The 19,224-nt window shown below is 46.6% G+C and overlaps 1 protein-coding gene across 1 annotated transcript in view; it reads right to left on the reverse strand.

Moving 5' to 3' along the window:
* The window catches only part of klar (klarsicht), a 238,285-nt gene that overhangs the window by 52,415 nt on the left and 166,646 nt on the right, over positions 1–19,224 (reverse strand). Inside the window, exons 7-15 of the mRNA XM_084582611.1 lie at positions 11,619–11,954; positions 10,335–11,059; positions 9,197–9,515; positions 8,528–8,727; positions 7,021–7,273; positions 6,045–6,161; positions 5,344–5,529; positions 2,330–2,506; positions 1,213–1,306 (exon numbers count right to left, since the gene is read on the reverse strand). Of these exons, the coding sequence (XP_084438737.1) occupies positions 1,213–1,306; positions 2,330–2,506; positions 5,344–5,529; positions 6,045–6,161; positions 7,021–7,273; positions 8,528–8,727; positions 9,197–9,515; positions 10,335–11,059; positions 11,619–11,954 (2,407 nt within the window). The remainder of the gene's footprint in view (positions 1–1,212; positions 1,307–2,329; positions 2,507–5,343; positions 5,530–6,044; positions 6,162–7,020; positions 7,274–8,527; positions 8,728–9,196; positions 9,516–10,334; positions 11,060–11,618; positions 11,955–19,224) is intronic.

The raw sequence follows: 19,224 nt of genomic DNA on the forward strand, positions 1-19,224 counted from the left end.
CTTTTTTTAAAATACTTCTAACAGGAATTTCGAAAAACGTTTTATTTTTTTTTGTGTTGGAGTCGGGACATGCCGAGGAATGTAATTCAACTAAAAACACAAAATGATGAAAAAACCACCGGAGTTGCCCTTTAAGCAGATTCCTTTAACATTGATTTTTATGCAGGCACCAATCTATGGTCTATATGAGAAGTAATCTTAACAGAGTTGATCTTAATAACAGCCTAGAGTGAGTAGAGTGAGTATTCTAGCTGCAGTAAATATGGCTGCACGGCATCATCAGCAGCTAGTCGAGCATGGCAATGGGAGGAAATGCAGTGCATTACTGTATTTGCTGTACCAGCTGCCCAGGCATGCTAACACTCCCTGATTTCAATGACCTAGGGATTCAGTAATGCCCAGAGAGACATCCCTAAATGCTTTCTCGTAGACTGCCCAAATCAAATTGCAACAAGATCTGACCTCAAGACCACGTTGTGGTTCACAGTAAAGCCTCCGAAACATACATAAAGAAAGCAAGCAGAGCAAGCCATGAAAGAAAAAAAAAAAGAATCCATCAATCTCATTAGTGCTGCAGTTTCATTTGGGGAGTTCGGTATCACCCGCGCATGACTCCAAATTTTCTTGAGCTGTAATAGCCTTTTTACTTCAGTTTTCATTTCATACGCTATGTGGCCATTCACTTGCGACATAAAAATGGGCTTCACTAAAATAGTGTGGTTTTGCACACTAAGCTCTAAGCTTGCATTGCAAAAGTTTCAGCCCAGGCCCCCAAGATTTATAAATCCACACAGGCAGGCGATGGGAGCATAAAAACTAAGTCTAGGCCCATTTGACAGTTTAATGTATGACAGCATCCGAACGTGCTTGGAAAAGGAACAGTCACGTGCGCTAAACTGGTTTCCCCAGCATGCGGATGCATACGCCGACTTTGGAGGAGCTACTGGGTTTCCAACTTCCTTTCTGATGTAAAAGAAATGCGAATTTATTCACTGAGGATGCTGTTCATTGGTGCCTGCATTGATGCCCAATAAAGGCATTGTTCTCTATGCAAAGCTAGACCTGCCTGCTCCCTCTCACACATATGTCACACATGCACTCAACAACTGGAGGGATGCTGCTGCAGACGTGTTTGAAGGAGATAAACGTTTCTACAGGACATGACGTGTATTAAATCTTAAGTGAAGGCATGGGCAAGCATGCTGCACTCACTCTGGAGCTGTGGCGAGTACTCGCTCGTGTGGAGGTGGATGCGGATCATTTTCAGCCAGTCCAGGTTGGTCTGGCAGGTGGCCACCAGCTCCGCCTGGGAATGCACCAGACAGGTTGTCAGTGCCATCCTCCATTCACACAACCCAACAAAGGGGCAGCACACAGATAAAATGGCATTGATATTTGCACTTGATAACAGTGGAACACGAAGAGTGTGAAGAAAAGCAAAAATGAAAAAAAATTACACCTGATATTTTTTTTTTAATAGGTACCATAGTGAAAACAGGGCAGCCTTAAGATGCACCTGAAATATGCTTGGCCAGCAAAATTTCTAAAATTTATCTGAATAAAACAAAAGGAATTATTAGATTTTGAACTATCGAGTATTGCATTTGTGCAGTGCCATAGCGCTAAGGATTCACTAATGAGGCAACTAGCTCACACTAGAATGAGAAGTGTTGACTTAGATACAGAATGTCAGACGACACATGACATTTCCACATGCCCTTGCTGAAGAGGTAGATACTGCCAACCATACTGTTCTTGAGACATCGCAATTATTCAGTGAGCAAGAAAAATTACCTGAAGTGTTGCATTACAATTCCCATGTGCTATACAGCATCATTTATGACAGGAGTAAAGCCAATTTAACCAGATCACCTTATTTTCTCGCATTTAACCCGCATCAAAAATTGTGGGGATACGGGTTTAGTTTTTTTTTTTTTTCTGAAGTGTGGGTTATATGCAGAGGCAGGTTATACTGAATGCGAGAAAATACAGTATTTAGAAGCATATTGTATCTACTTCCATAATGGCAGTATCTGTAGAATAAATACCACCGCAAATTTGTTTTGCTATACAAACCTTTGCCAACGCACGTTATCCTATAAAATAAGTGGCATATGGCTCCCACACTATACTCTCAAACACGAAAAAAATTCTGTACATAAAAAAAGAAGCAGCACCTTCTTCGTGCGAGTAAATATTGTAACCACACTTGCAATCATGTTGCTATGTGCTTCTAAACTGACTGCATGTAGAAATTCATCTCGGCATCTCGGCATCTCGGCAGCATGCACAGGGTTCAGAGAAGCAAAAAAAGAAAAGTGACACTTACAAACTTGGGAGGCGACATCTTCTCCCGCGGTGGTCCCTGCGGGGTGCCCTTGCCAGCAGCAGCAATCTTGTGCAGGCTGTTGCGTATGAAGGTGTAGGCACGGTTGCTCTGACCCAGCAGATGGTGCAGGTCCTCAATGTCCGAGTCGGAGTCAAACTCCGTGCCACCACCACCAGGCTGCGGGGAGGACAAGGACAAAAAGCACCCAGTGACACATTGCATCCCACGCTCCCTGGTGGGACTGTGTATGTGAAGCATGGACTGTAAACAGATGGTGATGCACCAACAAAGTAAACACCATATATAAACATATGTAAGGCAACAGCTGACTTTTCGAGTATGAAACAGGCAGAAAAAGGAAGTACACAAATGGAACGAGGCCACAGTATACAAAAAGTTGGGTAGAAATTTATGAACACACTAAGTACCTTAGAAAATGGGATTCCCATTTCATCTTCGAAATGGCTCGTCTCTATAAAATAAAGGCCACCTCCAGTCCTCAATACACTAGCCCTGTCTATATGAGAGATGTGGCAGGAAGGCTTCATTCATCCCTTCTTATTTAAGAAGGCCACGGAAAATGTCATCAGAGAAGATAAGGGCAAAGTATCGTAACACGTGCTGAACGTGCACTTTAGAGGCATTGTTGTAAAACTGAAACTTTCACAGTCGTCAAAATGTTGCAAAACATGATGCTCTCGAACGTCGCTGGTCGTTCTCAGCAGCACTTGCACGAGCTTTATTCTATACACATGGTGCTGTCGAAAAACTGTGGGGCATCACAAGAGTTCAATGTCATTGAAAAATCCAGTCACCTCACCTCAGTTAAATACTTGCGGCTAGGAGCTTCTCTTGGTCAACCAAATAACAGATTCCTTTTCTCTATTTTTGTTTTGTTTCGTTTTCGTTTTCTAAAATACAGGGCCGATATGCACGATGCATCAGCCAATATGCAAGTAAATAATAAATAAGGAAAACTGTTCTTTTGTCACGGCACAATATTTGATTTTTTATATTTGATAGTAGTATTTGAACTTCAAGGGACCAGAAAGCATGTTAGTCTTATCAGAAGCCTGTCTTGACAGAAGTACCCCTAAAAAAGATATGTGAGCAGGCTGGGTGTGTCCAAATATATGCTACATAAAAACACTCCTTAAAATAGCCTTCGAGAGAGACAATATTTGCCAATAGAGCATCTATTGCATTATTCATGAAGAGATCTGATGACTGAGAGCATGAAACCAGCTCACATTATCCTGAAAAAGGCCCTGGTTTACTTTTTTTTTTCTTTTTCACTGTCTCATATTTTTCTCTGTATCCCATTGTGGTAGCGATTTTTTTCCGTCAGGATTTTACCTTCCATCTTGCTCCGACCTTCGAAGTATAGCACCCTGTCTCTCTTATTCTCCTCCATCGGCAGCAGAGATGTTGCTCACCGCACTAGCTGGCACACCAAGAGCCTTTCTGTACACAGGTAATGTGAATAGCCTACTCCTGCACCGCGATAACACGCATTGCGACACCGTGTCAGTTGAAAATGTGCAGTTCTAAGTCAACAAGTGGAATAGTTTGCACATACGAGCCCTTTAGACTGCGGGAGCTCTGTGATGATGTGCCGAAGCCATCAGCAACGATGAACAGGAATATAAAAAGACACCTTACAAATGATACAGTCCCTCCACCTCAGCCAAATTTCGGATGGTTGCTTTTTCTAAGGTCGACTTTACCTAGCAGTACTTGACCTAAGCAAGATGTCGCTAACCTAACTGTGCAGCTATGGTACTTCACTAAAAGAAGCAGCACAAGCCGATGTTGCACGCAGTGAACTCATCCTGGGCACGGAGCATGAATGATCGTGTCAAAGGACTTGCGCTGCCAGTGGCTGCTAAATGGGCGAGAAGTGCTTCAAAGCCAGTGCTTCATACAACATCGACATCACTTTGCAGCTCCGATAGACCGTCACTCCATTGATCTGCAGCGAAATTAAGATCAGGGATTCTTGCACAGTACCCCAAACCTTTGAAATTAACCGGCTTGGTGCAGGCCATTGCATCAAATTGAATTATTGAGGTTTTGCTGTATTTTTCAATTTAATTACTCACGTAAATTGGCTGAAATTCTTTTGCACTGACTCTATGGGAGACCAAACAAATGTCATTATACAGTGAAGCTTCACTTGAACAAAGTTCAAGGGACCTTAAGAAAAAGTTTGTTAAAATGAAAGTTCATTGAATTGAAATAAATGTGGGGAAGATTGTTTCCATTAGCTCCAAGAAACGTAGGTTGTTCAAATCTTATCTGGGCCCATTTATTTGTCACTGCGCTCATTTGCAAGTGAAGAATGCGTAACCTTTTGCAGCACTTTAGAAAGGACTGCAGTAGTCTTGAACTCAGTCACTGTGTGCAAGCTCCCGAGAACTTTGCCCATCACAACGGCCTGCTGAGGAGAAAAGGCTTTCATTTTCTCCAAGCAGATCATGGTTCATCAAAATGCACACGTTCTAAATTCTTGGAGCTAAAAGGCCTAGTAGGGCTGAAGATATGGCTTTTACTGGCTACGACTGTACAGCTAATTAAGGGTGCAAAGACAGCTATGGATTCGGCTGGTTACAAGCTAGTTTAGGCAGCCAGTTCACTTTAAAGCTAAATAACGGCACTTTTTTTCACGCCATAGTCAACAGTGGTTCTCAACATAAAAATATTCAACAAAGAGTGCAGGTTGTGCTTTTTTAAGTGCTCAGTATGACGTTGAAGACACAGGATGGCGCCGCGGAAAATGTTCGTAGAACTGAAATGAGCAATAACTTAAGTTCGTTAAAATGAAGGGCGTTTGCATAGTGTTCAATGGAGCTTTGGTGGGGGGATTTAATAAAGTTCGTACAACTGAATACTTCATTTAAGGGACGTTCGTTCAAGTGGTATTCTACTGTACTACCCAAGCTATCCAAGAATTCACCTTAACTGAGGTCGTCTCAATGGAAGTCTACTGTAGTTTGAATGTTAGCTCAACTCACCTTGGCAGAAGGACGCGCCTTGTGGGGTGATCGCCTCGGCAGGTCCCTGGGCTGGCCACTGAGAGAGGAGGTGTCCGAAGGGCTTCCAATGAAGGCCCAGTAGTCGTCCCCAAAGTCAAGCAGTTTCTTCACCTGGTCTTCATCTGCCGTTTGCTCAGAATAGGGCTCGCTGAAGTATGGCGGGTCCTTGAATTCCACGCAGGAAAAAAAAAAAAAAGAAGAAGAAGAAGAAGAAGAACAATGTTGGACACAATTCAGCTTGAAAGCTAAAGCTTTTTGCCACTTAATATACAGTAGAGGCTCACTGATTCGACACCCATTATATTGAAATTCACAGGAATACACAAAGCTTGCTTTTATTGCCATGAACAAATTAGTATCAATCTGCAAAACAACGCCATGAGACATGCCATATCCGTGGGTTCTGGATGAATGCGCATCAGCAGAGACTTTAATCCCCACTAAAACTTTGTTACATGGGCACTTTTGGTGAGAATTTGAAATTAAGAACTGCTGCGCTGCATTCATCTGATGCGTGCAAACCCAGACAAAGACAGTCCACTCCTTGCACCATCAAAAAGCAAATGAGAGAGCCAGGATTAGGCTGTCAAGTGCAGTAAGGCATGCGCAGCAAGGCCGCACAAATACAGCGCAACGATCCCCGTGCTTCGGATCAAGGCGTAGCTAGCCCTTTGACCTACCTGATAATCGTCCCACACTTGGTCGGAGACCGAGCTCTGTTCCTCCACATGGGCCAATGTCGGTGCACGTGAGAACAGGTGGCCCTTTGAACCCGAGTAGGGAACTCCGAGGCAGTCCTACAGCACAAATTTACATGCACTCTTTACTTTTCGCCCAAAACACTGCCCATTTCTACTATGCTACTGTTCTCTTTCGCAAAAAGGATATACCTGACTCTTGAGGAAAGGCGGCAAAATGTTACGAATAACGAACAAAAATCTAAATCACAGAAACTCGCCCAATTGAAGAAGTCAGAAGTCATTAATGCCCAATTACATGAACATGATAAAAAAAAAATGTAAGGAATGTTTAAGCAAAAAATTAGTTGTTGTTTAGCTCTGGTTAACCCTAGTTGAATTGCGAAAGCAACGGTGGAAGCTTCTTTTGCCTGCTACATTACTCCCCTATCGCTCCCTATCAGTGTAAGGTGCTACATTATTGGGGACATTTAAGCTCATCCTTTAAGGGTATGACACGAGAGCGTAAGCTATCAGCCCCCATATAAAGTCACGTTTCAACCAAGCCATATGGACGTGCCTGCGTGTCATATGGGTAACGAGAATGCAAATGGTACTGGCAGGCTGATTCTGATATCGCCCTCCCATATGAAAGGACCGACCCGAGTTGGCAGCTCCTGCCCATGACATAGGGGTAACGTGGGTTCAAATGTCATGGCAGGCAGATTTTTTTATGAGGAGATCGTAGCTAAGCCTCTTCACGGCGTAGCTGCGGCCACCCAAGGTCTCGTTTGGCTGTCGTAGTATTGCTTTCGCAATAAAAGCTCACAAAATTTGCAGCCTTCCTTCCACTGACCCAACAATAAAGACTAACCTAGACGTATAGTCCTCTTATGCATCTGAATTCACTGTTCAAGAAATGCAGTTACAGGACAGAAGAAAAGTACTGAACAGCCACAACAGGACACAGGCGCCTCACCTGGTAGTTCTCAGTGCCTGACGATGAAGACGCGTTCTGCAGGGAGCCAGCTGACAGGGAGGTGGCCGAGGTGCGCCTCATGCGGCGTCCGCTGTCATCGCCACTTTTCTGCCGCTTGTGCGCTGACGAGGACCCAGACAGTGCCTCCGAACTTGACCCGGAGCGCAGCCCACGCAGGCCTCGGGATCTCTGCAGCCGGCGATCCGGCGATGATGGGTCCTTCTGAACGCCAACCGAGCTGGTCCGTGGTCGGCTGCGCACGAGCACAGCATAGAAAGAGTCAAATAAGTATTTGCCAACAGCCATCTACCCATGTTAAACAAATACGCCCATGATATGATGCAAGATGCAGGAATGAGTCAGGTACCAAAGAGTTCAGCCATTAAAGATGATCTGCTACTGATTATGAGCTGCATAGGGAAAGTATACAGGCCATCATTTTTCAGAACAGCACAAAGAGCTCCCTCATTTATCACAGCCCAAGAAATTTATGTTATGTGTACAGCACTGCCTCTGTACACATAACAAGAGGCAGTGCGCAGGTTACTGATGCCTCCAAACCACCTAACGGTAATTACGGATTAACAAGAAAAAAAAAAATCTCACTGTCATTGCGAGCTCGGTATAGTGCATATGAAATAATTCAACCCAAATCATAAGTAGCAACTTTCAATAAGCCCTAGGTAAATCATAACAGGAGTTTTTTAGCTAATTATAATTCAGTATCCAAACACTACACATCGTGCAAAGCAAGCAAAGCAATGTCATAGGACAGCTACACAAATCCTACAAAGTACTGAAGGTAACTTGCCATCCCTAAAAATGGCTTCTAATATACTGCTAGGCCCCCGTTTCTAGACCATTAAAACAAAGAAAACCAGAGGAAAACACTCAAAACTGTGTCCTGAAGAATTCAACACTATGCTCTTTTTTGCCACACACACAATGCAAAGCGCACGAATTGACAGCACGGTTTTCTTATCCTTTCCACAGTCACTGTTCTCTTAGCCCTGCAAACGCATCATATTTCTCATCAAGAATTGCTCCTGGAAAACGGGCATCATATCCAGAATGCCAGCCGTGAAGTTCCCACCGATGTAATGTTGAGAACAGCGTGTTAAGACTTAAAGAATGCAACCAGAAAAATGAAGATTTTACCAATGAGGTGATCATCTCCACTATCACCTCTACTGACAACGACAACAGGAACCTATAAAAAATGCACCTATAGACAACAGAATCATTCTGGGACTGAATTCCTGCTAAAGGTCCGCTACTCGTGTGCATGCAGCAGTTAAGCAACCTGAAGAGACACTTCTTTTTATCTTTTGGCGTAAGTCGGTTACAACAATTATTGGTTACAGTGATGATATTTATTTGGCACTTCATTATTGCTATAAGTGGGTTTCACTGTATTTAGAAATATCTAGGTGTAATATATCCGGGCTCGGCTGTATGCAGATATCTTTCACATTTGATAGCAGCGAAGAAAAGAAAAGCCCCGCACCTTTGCGGCTTAACCGATGGCGCAGCTGTCAGCAAGTTCAGGGCCGTCTCCGATGTCGAGTGTGGGCACAATTGCAATGCTCCGCGGGGCCCTAGTTCAATGACGCTCCACGGCCGCTCGCGTGAACGTTTCTTACGCAAGCCCTGGCGAAGGATCACTCGAGGTGCCGTCGCATCGCCTTCTGAGAGAGCTGAACCAACCTAGAGAAAAAAAAAAGGAAAAAAAGAAACGTCAACATCCATCAGCATCAACATTGCACAGTATGGCAGTATTGAACGTTTGAAATTTACGGAGTACTTGAAAACAAATGTGTAGATGGACTAAAGGATTGACCAAACTATGAACCCGTTTTTAATGAGTGATCGCTCAAGCCAGTAAAATGGTATGTACCAGTAAAGGAAATATTTGCCTTCGAATGTGGTGGAGAGCTAATCTGCGAGTACACTGTGAGCCCTTCTGTTTAAAGGATGGGAGAATTTGACAGAAATTGTGATGCCAATGAAGATAACTACAGCTTAGCAGAATTATTTGGTTCCCTAGGTTCACGTCTTCTTCATTATAACATTGTTTTAATCAAAGTCCCAGAACACAGAATTCAGTGACAAGGTTTCACCTTGCGAGCATTATGCAATCTGTTTTAAAAGAAAAAAAATTGCCTTCCGTGATCACCTGCACAACCGTCTCCACAGAGCCTGTGCCAGATTTGCTGAGTAGTGACATGCTGCGGGATGTGTCTAGTCCCTGGCTGCTGCTGCCGCGAGATGAGTGGTGCGATGAGGCAGCTCCGTCGGACTCGTCTCCAGGCTCCTCGGACTCGTCGTTCGTTGTGTACTCGCCACTGGCATCACATGAGCTATCCACGCGGCCTTCGCCACCCCCAGTCACAGATGCTTCCTCCTCCTCATCCTCAGCAGCACTAGCTGCAGTCAGCGGTGCAGCCTCACAGTTCTGGAGCCAGCGTCGAACCCGCTCAGACTTGCCGTCGGTGCTGCACCAAGGATTTGAGACCATGTCAGAGATTATGGACAATGTGACAAAGCTTTCATCTGTTTATGCTGTGCCCATTCTGATGTTGTAAAGTAATTTTGACCAGTGAGCGAAAGAACAGCTCAATTTATTAAATTGCTTCTGTTTCTTTCATAACTGCTTTAACTTTACTTATAGTTATTTTTATTTATTACTTTTCCAAGATAAGCTCACTGTATAATTGAAACGTGGCTTAGCAAGTGATGAGAATTATAATTCTTGAAGTCACGTGTAAGCAAGCTTACTTCGATGATAAATATTATGCAACTCACAAGACAAATTCCAGCTTCAGATGAGCACAAATGAAAATGGGTTGCATTAGCATACCAAGCTGCATTGTAACAGAAAATTGCAATGTTACTGCACCCCTCAAGCACCTTTGCAAGCAAGCCTAACATACGAGTAGTCCTGCTTCGATAGGCTACACCTGTTATAGGAAAGAGCTTCACAATAATAATAAAAAAAAATGATGTCAGCTGATAGTCTTATGTGCGCTCTCTTCCCAGCACTTTGTAGTGGTACTGTTTTTATTACGCTGTCATGCAGTTATAGTTGCTACGAGGAAAATCAAGACACAGCAAGAAAATGCCAACAACGTTTTAAACAAAACAAATTTTGCCAGTCTTCCTTCAATTCAAACAAACCTATTTCAACCCAAACTGCTGCACTAGATTTTCTTTGTAAACAAGTCGACACTGAAGAAATGCTTAAACTTAGTGAAACATTTGATTGTACAATTCAGTAAGCATTTTTTATGAACGTGCAGGTAAATGATACAAACCTTTTGTTGCAGGCACTTGCATCACCACCAAGTTTTTCAAATTCCGCAAAATCCATCAGCTCATCATCGTCAAGCTGTCCAGCAGCACCAGTGGCATCATCTCCATTCTGGTCTGAGAATGGAGTATCCTCAAGGAGCGTCATCTTGTAAAAGTCCACATTCGAGACATTCGATTGGATGAGTGGTGATGCTTCATATTCTCCTTCCTCGTACTCTTCTCCTGCTAGCTGATACAAAGTGGCGACACCATTATCGATAAGGCCAGAACCACAGTCGTCGATGCCATCCCTGGCCATGCCACTGTCTCGATACTCTCGAAACAGTGAAGACGGCGATGCCGGAGCCTCTGGGCTGTAGCTGTATATGCGGATGCAGTCTTCGCTGGACAGCTGAGTCGAGCTCTCGCTTGAGTAGCCGATGTCATGGAGGAGCTCAAAGCGGCGGCCGCCCTTGCAGGCCATCTTGAGGTCTGCGATGCCGGTCTGCCCCACCATGATTCCCTTCTCGAGCCGCGTGGGAGGCTGCGGTGCTGGCACAGTGGGAGGCACGATGACGGAGGACTGGTGCTGCTCCTCGCCGCTACGGGGGTCCTTGGTAGTGTTGCTACCAATCTCCATGGTCCTGTCGCTTGTCGTACTGCTTCCGTCCCATTCACAGCTCAGGCGTGGTTGCTTGGTCTTGGGTTCATCGCCGTAACAGCAGTCACTGCCAGTCTCCCAGAGTCCCTGATTAATGAGAAGACAAAAGTGTGCCTGCTTCATCAGCAACCACATCCCCAATGGCAAAATGAAACTTGCACAATGACATGACGTAGTACGGCAAAACCCTCAAACATCGCAGTAATGATAAAGCAAGAGACTAATATTGCATTTACTTTACGGTGTGAGCGTGACTCACACATGTCCATTTCTTCCTTCTTTTTGTGCCATTCAGAGAGCCATAGCACTTGCTAGTTTCTTGGTTGCTTTTAAAGGCCTTTTATCGGCACTTTGTTCTAAAAATGTGTATTCTTATTCCCTTTTAATTATTTGCAGAAGTCGCCCATGCATCAAACACCATGTACGATATCTACACTGCAATGATACATATAAGTTTCCTCTCTATTCAGCCTCTTTTAGCAAAAATACCAACACTTTTCCCCGTGCTTTAAAGGATACACTACGGCAATACAAACCATGTTTAAATGCCAAAACTTCCGGATGTATACAACTACTAGCATTTCGCAAAAATTGAACAAACCTAACAAGAGCCAGGGGAACAGTAGGATATGGATTTAACACCCACCCGAGAACCCTGGAGGAGTTGTTCCAGCAGGCACTGCCACTCTAGAGAACGTAGCCAGAGGGCGTGCCAACGCTTCTCGAGGTTTGCAGCAATGCGCCGGATACGATGGGCATCATTGGCGAAAAACGGCTGGAGCGGCGCGGAGCAGTCCGCAGTATTCTCTCCGGTTGCCTGCTGTGCTGTTGTTGGTGCCGATTGTTTGGCATGGGATGCCGAGACCTCTGGGTTTGGAGTCGGGCTCTTGCCAGTGGCGCTCGTACCCGTGCAGAGTGCCTCGCACTGCTTCAGCAAGGACTTCACCAGCACACTCCGAGACTCGATCTCCTGCTGCAATACCTGAATAAAAGAAGAGTGGAGAAAGAATTGTTAGCTTCAAACAGACCAACTGAGCCAGCATTTGAAGAGCAAAAAGCTGAAACCTGCAATCGCCTGACATTAATCGTTGTGCATGAAAATACTTGAAATTGTTTAATGGCAAATTAAAACGATACCCAACTTAGACCAGCATGAATTTCATGTGTGAGCACTTTTAAAATCATGTAGCCAGAATCAGACTCTGCCACTGCTAAATCAGTCCATTCTCTTCACGCCATGATTTGGCTCAACAGAACAACCTGAACCTTAATAGGACAAGAAACAAGAATTGAGACTATTTCGCCAAAATGTGATGTCTCACAAGGCTGGTCAAGAAAGTGCATGTGCTCTGTGCATTTTCTTTGTATTCTGTCTGTGCACGTTTTGTCAGCCTATAAACAGGAAGCACGCACATATAAAACTCTTTATTCACATTTCTGGGCAAAAGTCCTGATGACCATTCTACAAAGGCTGGTGAAGATGGTGCATGCTATGTTCGATGGGAGATGATCAGAGATTTGTTGTTTGCTTCCATCGCTGTAGCACTGCACATCTCCGTGACACAGTAGCCCGAATGCGAAACAAAGGTTGAAATCGACCTCGTGAAAAACTGGTAAAAAAATTCGAGGTTTACCAGTCCATCTTGCCAAACAATATTGATCACGTTACTTCCCAAGTCCACAATTATCTTCAAAGAATGCGTAAAGGACTCATAAGAATGTACTGAAACAAATGGAGTAAAAAGCTGCCTCGCTCACCGTCCATATGCAGGTGACCCCGTTACGTCAAGGTATCAACACATTTTCTGATGGGTACTTTGACAGAGGAGGGATGCAGACACGAGCTCACGAAGGCCAATTCGATCAAGGAATGCAAACTACTGGCCGGGGCATACGGGGGCAGCAGAGCAGGCCATAACAATAACGCGCCGTCCTTGGTCGCGCAAACACGACCAGACCTGCACCGGCAAGACTTCATTCTTCGCAAACCGCGCCGCCGCACAAGCAGAGAACGGCCAGCCAGCCGAACAACCAGAGTGTGCAGCGACGCCGGCGAGGCAGCGGGCACGGGGCAGTAGTTTTTGAACTGCGTCCGCCCTTTCCTCCTCTCGATGCTCGCAACGGAAAAGAATAAAGGGATGCCGAAGACGACGAAGAGGGGGCGGGGGTGGCGAGCGGCGAAATGACTCAAAGGAGAAAAACCGGTTTTTTCCTCCCCACCAAGCAAAGGCCGCGATCACACAACCTTCGCATGGCGCGCGGCGCTGCGGCCAAAGCGGCAAGCAACCCTTTCGCTAGCTGGCACAGGACGCCGATGACGACGACGTAACAGGCCAGGTGTATACGAAAAAGAAACAGGGGCGCCCAAGCGCAAATGACCTTGACGGCACAGAGAAAAGGTCGCTCACACAGGCGCGCTCTTTGCGCTCGAACGAGAGACAAAATAAGAAAGAAGTTTGAAAAGGAATCCGCCGATAGCAGCGCCGGGTACATACAGCAACCTAGCAGGGACAAAGAAGAAACAAAACATGAGAGAGGGGGAACGGGCAATTCTGGCGAAGTTAGGGTTCGTTAATTGCTTTGCCGCGGCGGGCAGCCCTTTCCAGGTCGCGATGTGGTACGTACACAACGCGCAACCAGTTTTCCGCGCACGCGCGCGCACTGCTGCACGCACGAAAATTCATCTTTCTCGTGAAAATAACAAGTGGGGGGGGGGGGGGGGCGCGTTCCAGGGAATGACCGGACGGAGTGAGTCACTCGGGCTGCAGCAGATGCACGCAAGCTGGACACATGCCCGGGCGTGAACAGAAACTCCCCTGCAGGACCCCCACAAAAACCACCTTGAGGTGGCTTTGCCCCCACCCGCAAAAGAGGAGAACCGACTGCACGTCTTCACGAGCAGGTGACATATCGGGTCTTGGACTTCACTGCTTATGGTCAAGAAAGGCAACATATAGTGCTTTTGCAAAGGGAATAAAAATCTAGGCCAAATATTTATGGGAATCACCCAAGATGGAGTAGATTTGTAATAAGGGAGTAATTGGTTTGGTTTGGTTTGGTTTGTGGGGTTTAACGTCCCAAAGCGACTCAGGCTATGAGAGACGCCGTAGTGGAGGGCTCCGGACATTTCGACCACCTGGGGTTCTTCAACGTGCACTGACATCGCACAGCACACGGGCGCCTTGCTTTTCGCCTCCATCGAAAAGCGGGCAAAAGTTGACAAATGCACAACTACAATAGAAAATAAAATTAGTTGAAGACTTGCAGTACCGAAACTTCTTAAAATAACATCCATACAGTAAATTAGGATGGAAGAGAGAAAAATGCGATCTCTAAAAGATAATGACGGCAATTGCAAACAGCTTTCATTAGCCACTCCCAGATGGCGTGACAATTCATAAGAACATGAATAATGCATACAAAACTCAGTCACTTTTTGAAACGGAGTTTCGCAACTGGTATTATCTAAAAGCTCTACCAGTCGTTTCTGAAACGGTCCACAAAAAATAGCAGTAAAAATACTGATCGTTGTTAGTAAGTGACAAACGGGAGGCGCACTTCTATCCAATCAAAAAACCGCCAACAAACGGCTCGCAGCGGGCATTTATACTGCGGTTGCGTTCGTGACCGCCAGACCACAAGCAAGTAATGTTCGCGATCGCCCGCTCGCACAGGGCGCCCCAGATCGCCGGCGATAAACCATGTGGGGTATAGGTGTGGCAGCTTATTGAGCGCGCGCCAGATTCGACGACTTTCATAACGAGCGCATTGGCAGACACACTAAAGGTACTACTGGCATTGTAGAAAGATACTGGCGAAATTCTTTTGAGGCACTGCTTCCGCGACTAGCACATCGGTCGTCAACACGGCCAACCACAGCATGCAAGACGAATTGCGGCTTTAACATCAATTACGCGAAGACATTGCAGACGCAGTATGGATCTGGGGCTGTATTCCGAGTCTGCGTAGTTATCGAAAAGTGTCGCTATCTCCGCGACCTCGAGTCATCGTATTAGTGGAAACACCGGAACCGGAAGATACCAGTTTTGCACAAGCGCTGGAATGTCTGCGCTATGCATAGTTCGTGCTGCTTGGAACGACCAACATTGGTAGAAAGCTAATCACCACTTCCGGTTCCGGCGTTTCCACTAATCGGATGACTCGAGGTCAGTGAGATAGCGGCACTTTCGATAACGATGTTATGGTGGCATAACGATGCACCCTCGGAATATATGGACCCAAATCATCCCCAAATGGCAAAACTGAGACCTTTCTGTCAAGAGAGAGCGTACCTATTTACAGTCTTTGTCAAAAGTATACGGCCCAAGAGGTTCGCTTCTAAGGACTGTAACACGGCTGCTAGCAGGTGCGTGCGTGCGCGCGAAACAACTGGTTGCGAATGGTCAGCTGAAAAAATGTGGCGAATTTCGGCTAAATTTCTAGTATCGCGCGAATGCGGTGACGTGTTGCATATAAAGGCTTTGTTCTTCTGTCGCATAGCTTAATTTGTGTAGTTGGCTGAAATATGACACCGATATTTGTCCCCAATTAAATGTCGCTTTAAGGTCAGCTGCATCATCTCGCGATCCGTCGCGGGATGGTCCACATCACATCTGTGCACGTCCTCGTCTTCCCCACTGCGCCAAGCGGTGATAGAACCACAGCGTTTCTAAGCAGTCGGTCAACAAGCAATCAAGATGGGATTTTTTTTTTTCGGGATAATACCGACTTCTGGATTAGTGTTTCGCACGCTCGAGGAATGCCTGCGATCGCATTGCGATCCTGGAGGAAAAGCGGACGGAGCGTCACGTCATGCATCCGGTCTTCGCTAGCCGAGCCAAGCCATCTGTTTTTACATTTCAAAAGGCTGGAAAACTGTCACGCGTCTCTCCCTCCTATGTTTTCAACGGGGGACAGCGCTGGTATAACGCGAAGGTCGTGTCGGTTCTTGAGAACGTGCTTGAGACTGAAAGCTCTTTTCGCAGTGGCGAACGGGTACCAGGTAAAGAAAATTCACACACACACACACACACACACACACACACACACACACACACACACACACACACACACACACACACACACACACACACACACACACACACACACACACACACACACACACACACACACACACACACACACAAAACGAAATAATCGAGCGGCACTAAGGGCAGAGCTATTCACGGCTCTGCTCTGGCAATCTTCGGCTCCATAGACGAGGCAAACGTCCAGGAGACGGGCAGGACATGCCACAGAGAGACGTCTGTGTCAGCCTTTTATGGGGCTGTGAGGCGAGTGGAGGGGCGAGTTTATCAGGCGCTCGCTCACCTGAAGGCAAAGGGGCCTTCAAAACCGCGTGGAGCATCTGGGCGCGCGACCGCGCTTTCAGCGATAACAGGGATAACCTTCGCCCCGGCAGGCATCGACCGATGTCTCCGCGAGCCAGGGCTGGGCTCTCTGGCTTTCGGAGCAGGCGCCGAGCGCAAGACATAGCTCCTAGCGATAACAAGACAAAAGAAAGGGCAGGTCGCGCTATATTTGCGCGGATCGAAGGGACAAGTCGACGAGAGTGCGCCAAGACGCGGCCGTGATCGCGCACGCGGCTGTTCGCTTGCCCTGCGGGCTTTCACGCTGATGAAGCCATTGCATTTTCGGGGTCCACGGCGCATAACCCAGAATGGAACTGGGTTGGTTCAAATTCGCTTAATCCGAACTCTCGGTATACTTAAACCGACGATTTGGCCTTGCCAAGGTCACGTCTGTAAAAAGAGCACGCTTGCGTTTTTTTTTTTAATCTGAACAAGCATTCGGTCTCATGCGAGTCTGAAGAATCTGCTGAGTTGTACACTATGGAGCGAGCACTCCCAGCATATCATCCTCATCATCAACGGAGGGTGAAGGCCCTTCCCATATTCCTCCAATTAAACCGGTCCTGTGTTAGCTGCACCCACTTGACCTCTGCGAACTCCTTAACCTCATCTGCCCACCTAACTTTCTGCTACGCTATTCTTCCCTTGGAATCCAACTTGTTACACTTTGTGACCACCAATTATCCTCTGCTCGCACAACATGTCCTGCCATTTTCACCTAAAGAAAGGTCGAATGCTGTTGCCACTGCTTCCATCAGTCACGACTCACAACATCCTTCTATACGTCGTCCCACCAGGACGGGCAATGCGTACAGCTACGACTTCCTATCCCGGTTGATTGCAAAGGTTGCACGGTCAACAAACGGTGGGAAAGACAACCGAGGGCAGCAGACGTGAGCTGTTAGATCTGGCACCTGCATCGCGACAGGCTAGGACCATGCATGCACGTAGCAGCCAGATCAAGACGGCACAAAAAATGAAACGAGAGAATGACGACGAGGCCAACGAACCATCGCGTTTCCTTTTTGCCTTTCTCGGCCTTGAAAGTGACGCCATGGTCCAGGACTGAGCCAGACACGTACGTGAGGACGAAAAGCGTCTCTCGACATATAAGCACTGTTGTTCGCGTAGGCTGACGTTTCTATTCTCCCCCGGAGTGCTTCTCCATCCATCTCGCACACTACGTGCTTCAAGAACGGGGACGTACGGTCAGAATTCGGCGGATACTGGCGGGGGGAAGGGGGGGGGGGGGGGACGTCCCCAGGACCGCACCCAGACGTCATCGGTGATTGGACACAGAGTGCGCGATGAAGACGACGCATAGCGAAGATGCCAGAGGAGGAGGTCATGCAGCGGCTCGCCTTCGCTTGCTTTACGCGCTGTCCGTCAGGACAGCTATAGGGCGACGGGTGTCAGGTATGGTCCGTTAATCACGCCCCGGGAACGTTTCTGTTCGAGGCGCGGGCTGTTTCTCCCAGAGGTCGACAACCCGTGTAGATTCAATCTCGCAAATTCTCTTTGGAGGTGCGATGAACCAGTCATATTTCAACGTTCCAACGCGCAGCGCGCGGCAGCTGACAGAGAAGGCACTGCCACTGCCACGCCACTCTGCACAACGAACTCCAGACAGAAACGAGTACGCGCGCTCGAAGACTGCGGCAGCGCGAAGCTCAATATTCCGACCACAGCGGCAAGTCGGAGAAAACCCCGGAATATAATGCACGCGAACAAAACAATTGGATGCACTGCATGTGCAAAGTTCATGGGTTACTCAACGTATGTGCTCCCCAGCAAATCTGCTTGCATTGTACTACAGTACAAGCCAGAAGTACCCCAGCGCCACCTTAATGTGTATAGTTCCCAGAGTTGCTCACTTACAGAAGGGGGCACATGTACCCCAACCATCACTTCATCTTCACCCTAAGTTATAGCATTGGCAGGCGAGACGTGGAAATCAGTGCGAAAAAAATTACCCCAAACGTGCGAGACTTTACCCAGTCGAAAAAAAAAAAAAAAACTACAGAACCATGCCAAAAATACGACAAAATATTCTGTAGTTCTGTCGTAACGTCAGGTTTTTCTATAGCTGTGCAGTACTTTTATGTAGTTTTTCTGTAGTATATTTCTGTTGTCTGTAGTTCTGTAGCACATTTCTGTCGTAACTGCAGAAATTTCTGATGTTACTACAGAACGTTCTGTTGTCACAACAGCTTTCCCGTCAAAAACCGCAATGAAATTCTGTCGTAACAACCGAAAATTTTCTCGTTCTTTTTTTTTTTTCCTACTGGGTATCGCTGACTACGTGTTGCAATGCGAGAGCATAGCCGCTGCCCACAGACACCCACGTCGTAGATACACGTACCCAAGTTTGACCCGCCCTGGCATAGTCCCGCATGTGTCGATTGAAAGTTCGACTCCCGACCTATCGCAGCAGTAAGTTTCGATCGGAAGTCCTGTGCTGGTTATAGATCGCACCCAAATTCGAACGCAATCAGTCCAGCACTCCAGCGACAATTTGGGGGGCCCACAACCTTTGCCCACGCAGAAACCACCACCTCATCGAGTGCGACCGGCGCACGTCGTCGGGGAAACACCTCAGTCGGATCTATTAGCTATCGCAGAAAAATTGGCCACATACAAGACGCTTTGCACACGATTACAGAGGCGCTGTAACCACGCCTAGGATTAATTTCGTTTTTTTTTTACTATACTTCTGGTCCACCAATATGGCGACCAGCTTGACGTCGGTACAATGTACCCATAGTTATTCTAGCCACCATCCTCATAGTTAACGCTACGGAGCCATGATAATGTTTACCCCAGTTTTTGCTTTGTCTTCCCTGTCCCGGCAGGCCTCGTGACGTACGCGTATTCGTACAC

This window comes from Amblyomma maculatum, chromosome 10, assembly GCF_055883805.1.
Source record: "Amblyomma maculatum isolate TAMU_Amacu chromosome 10, ASM5588380v1, whole genome shotgun sequence".
In the NCBI taxonomy this organism is placed as follows: Eukaryota; Metazoa; Arthropoda; class Arachnida; order Ixodida; family Ixodidae; genus Amblyomma; species Amblyomma maculatum.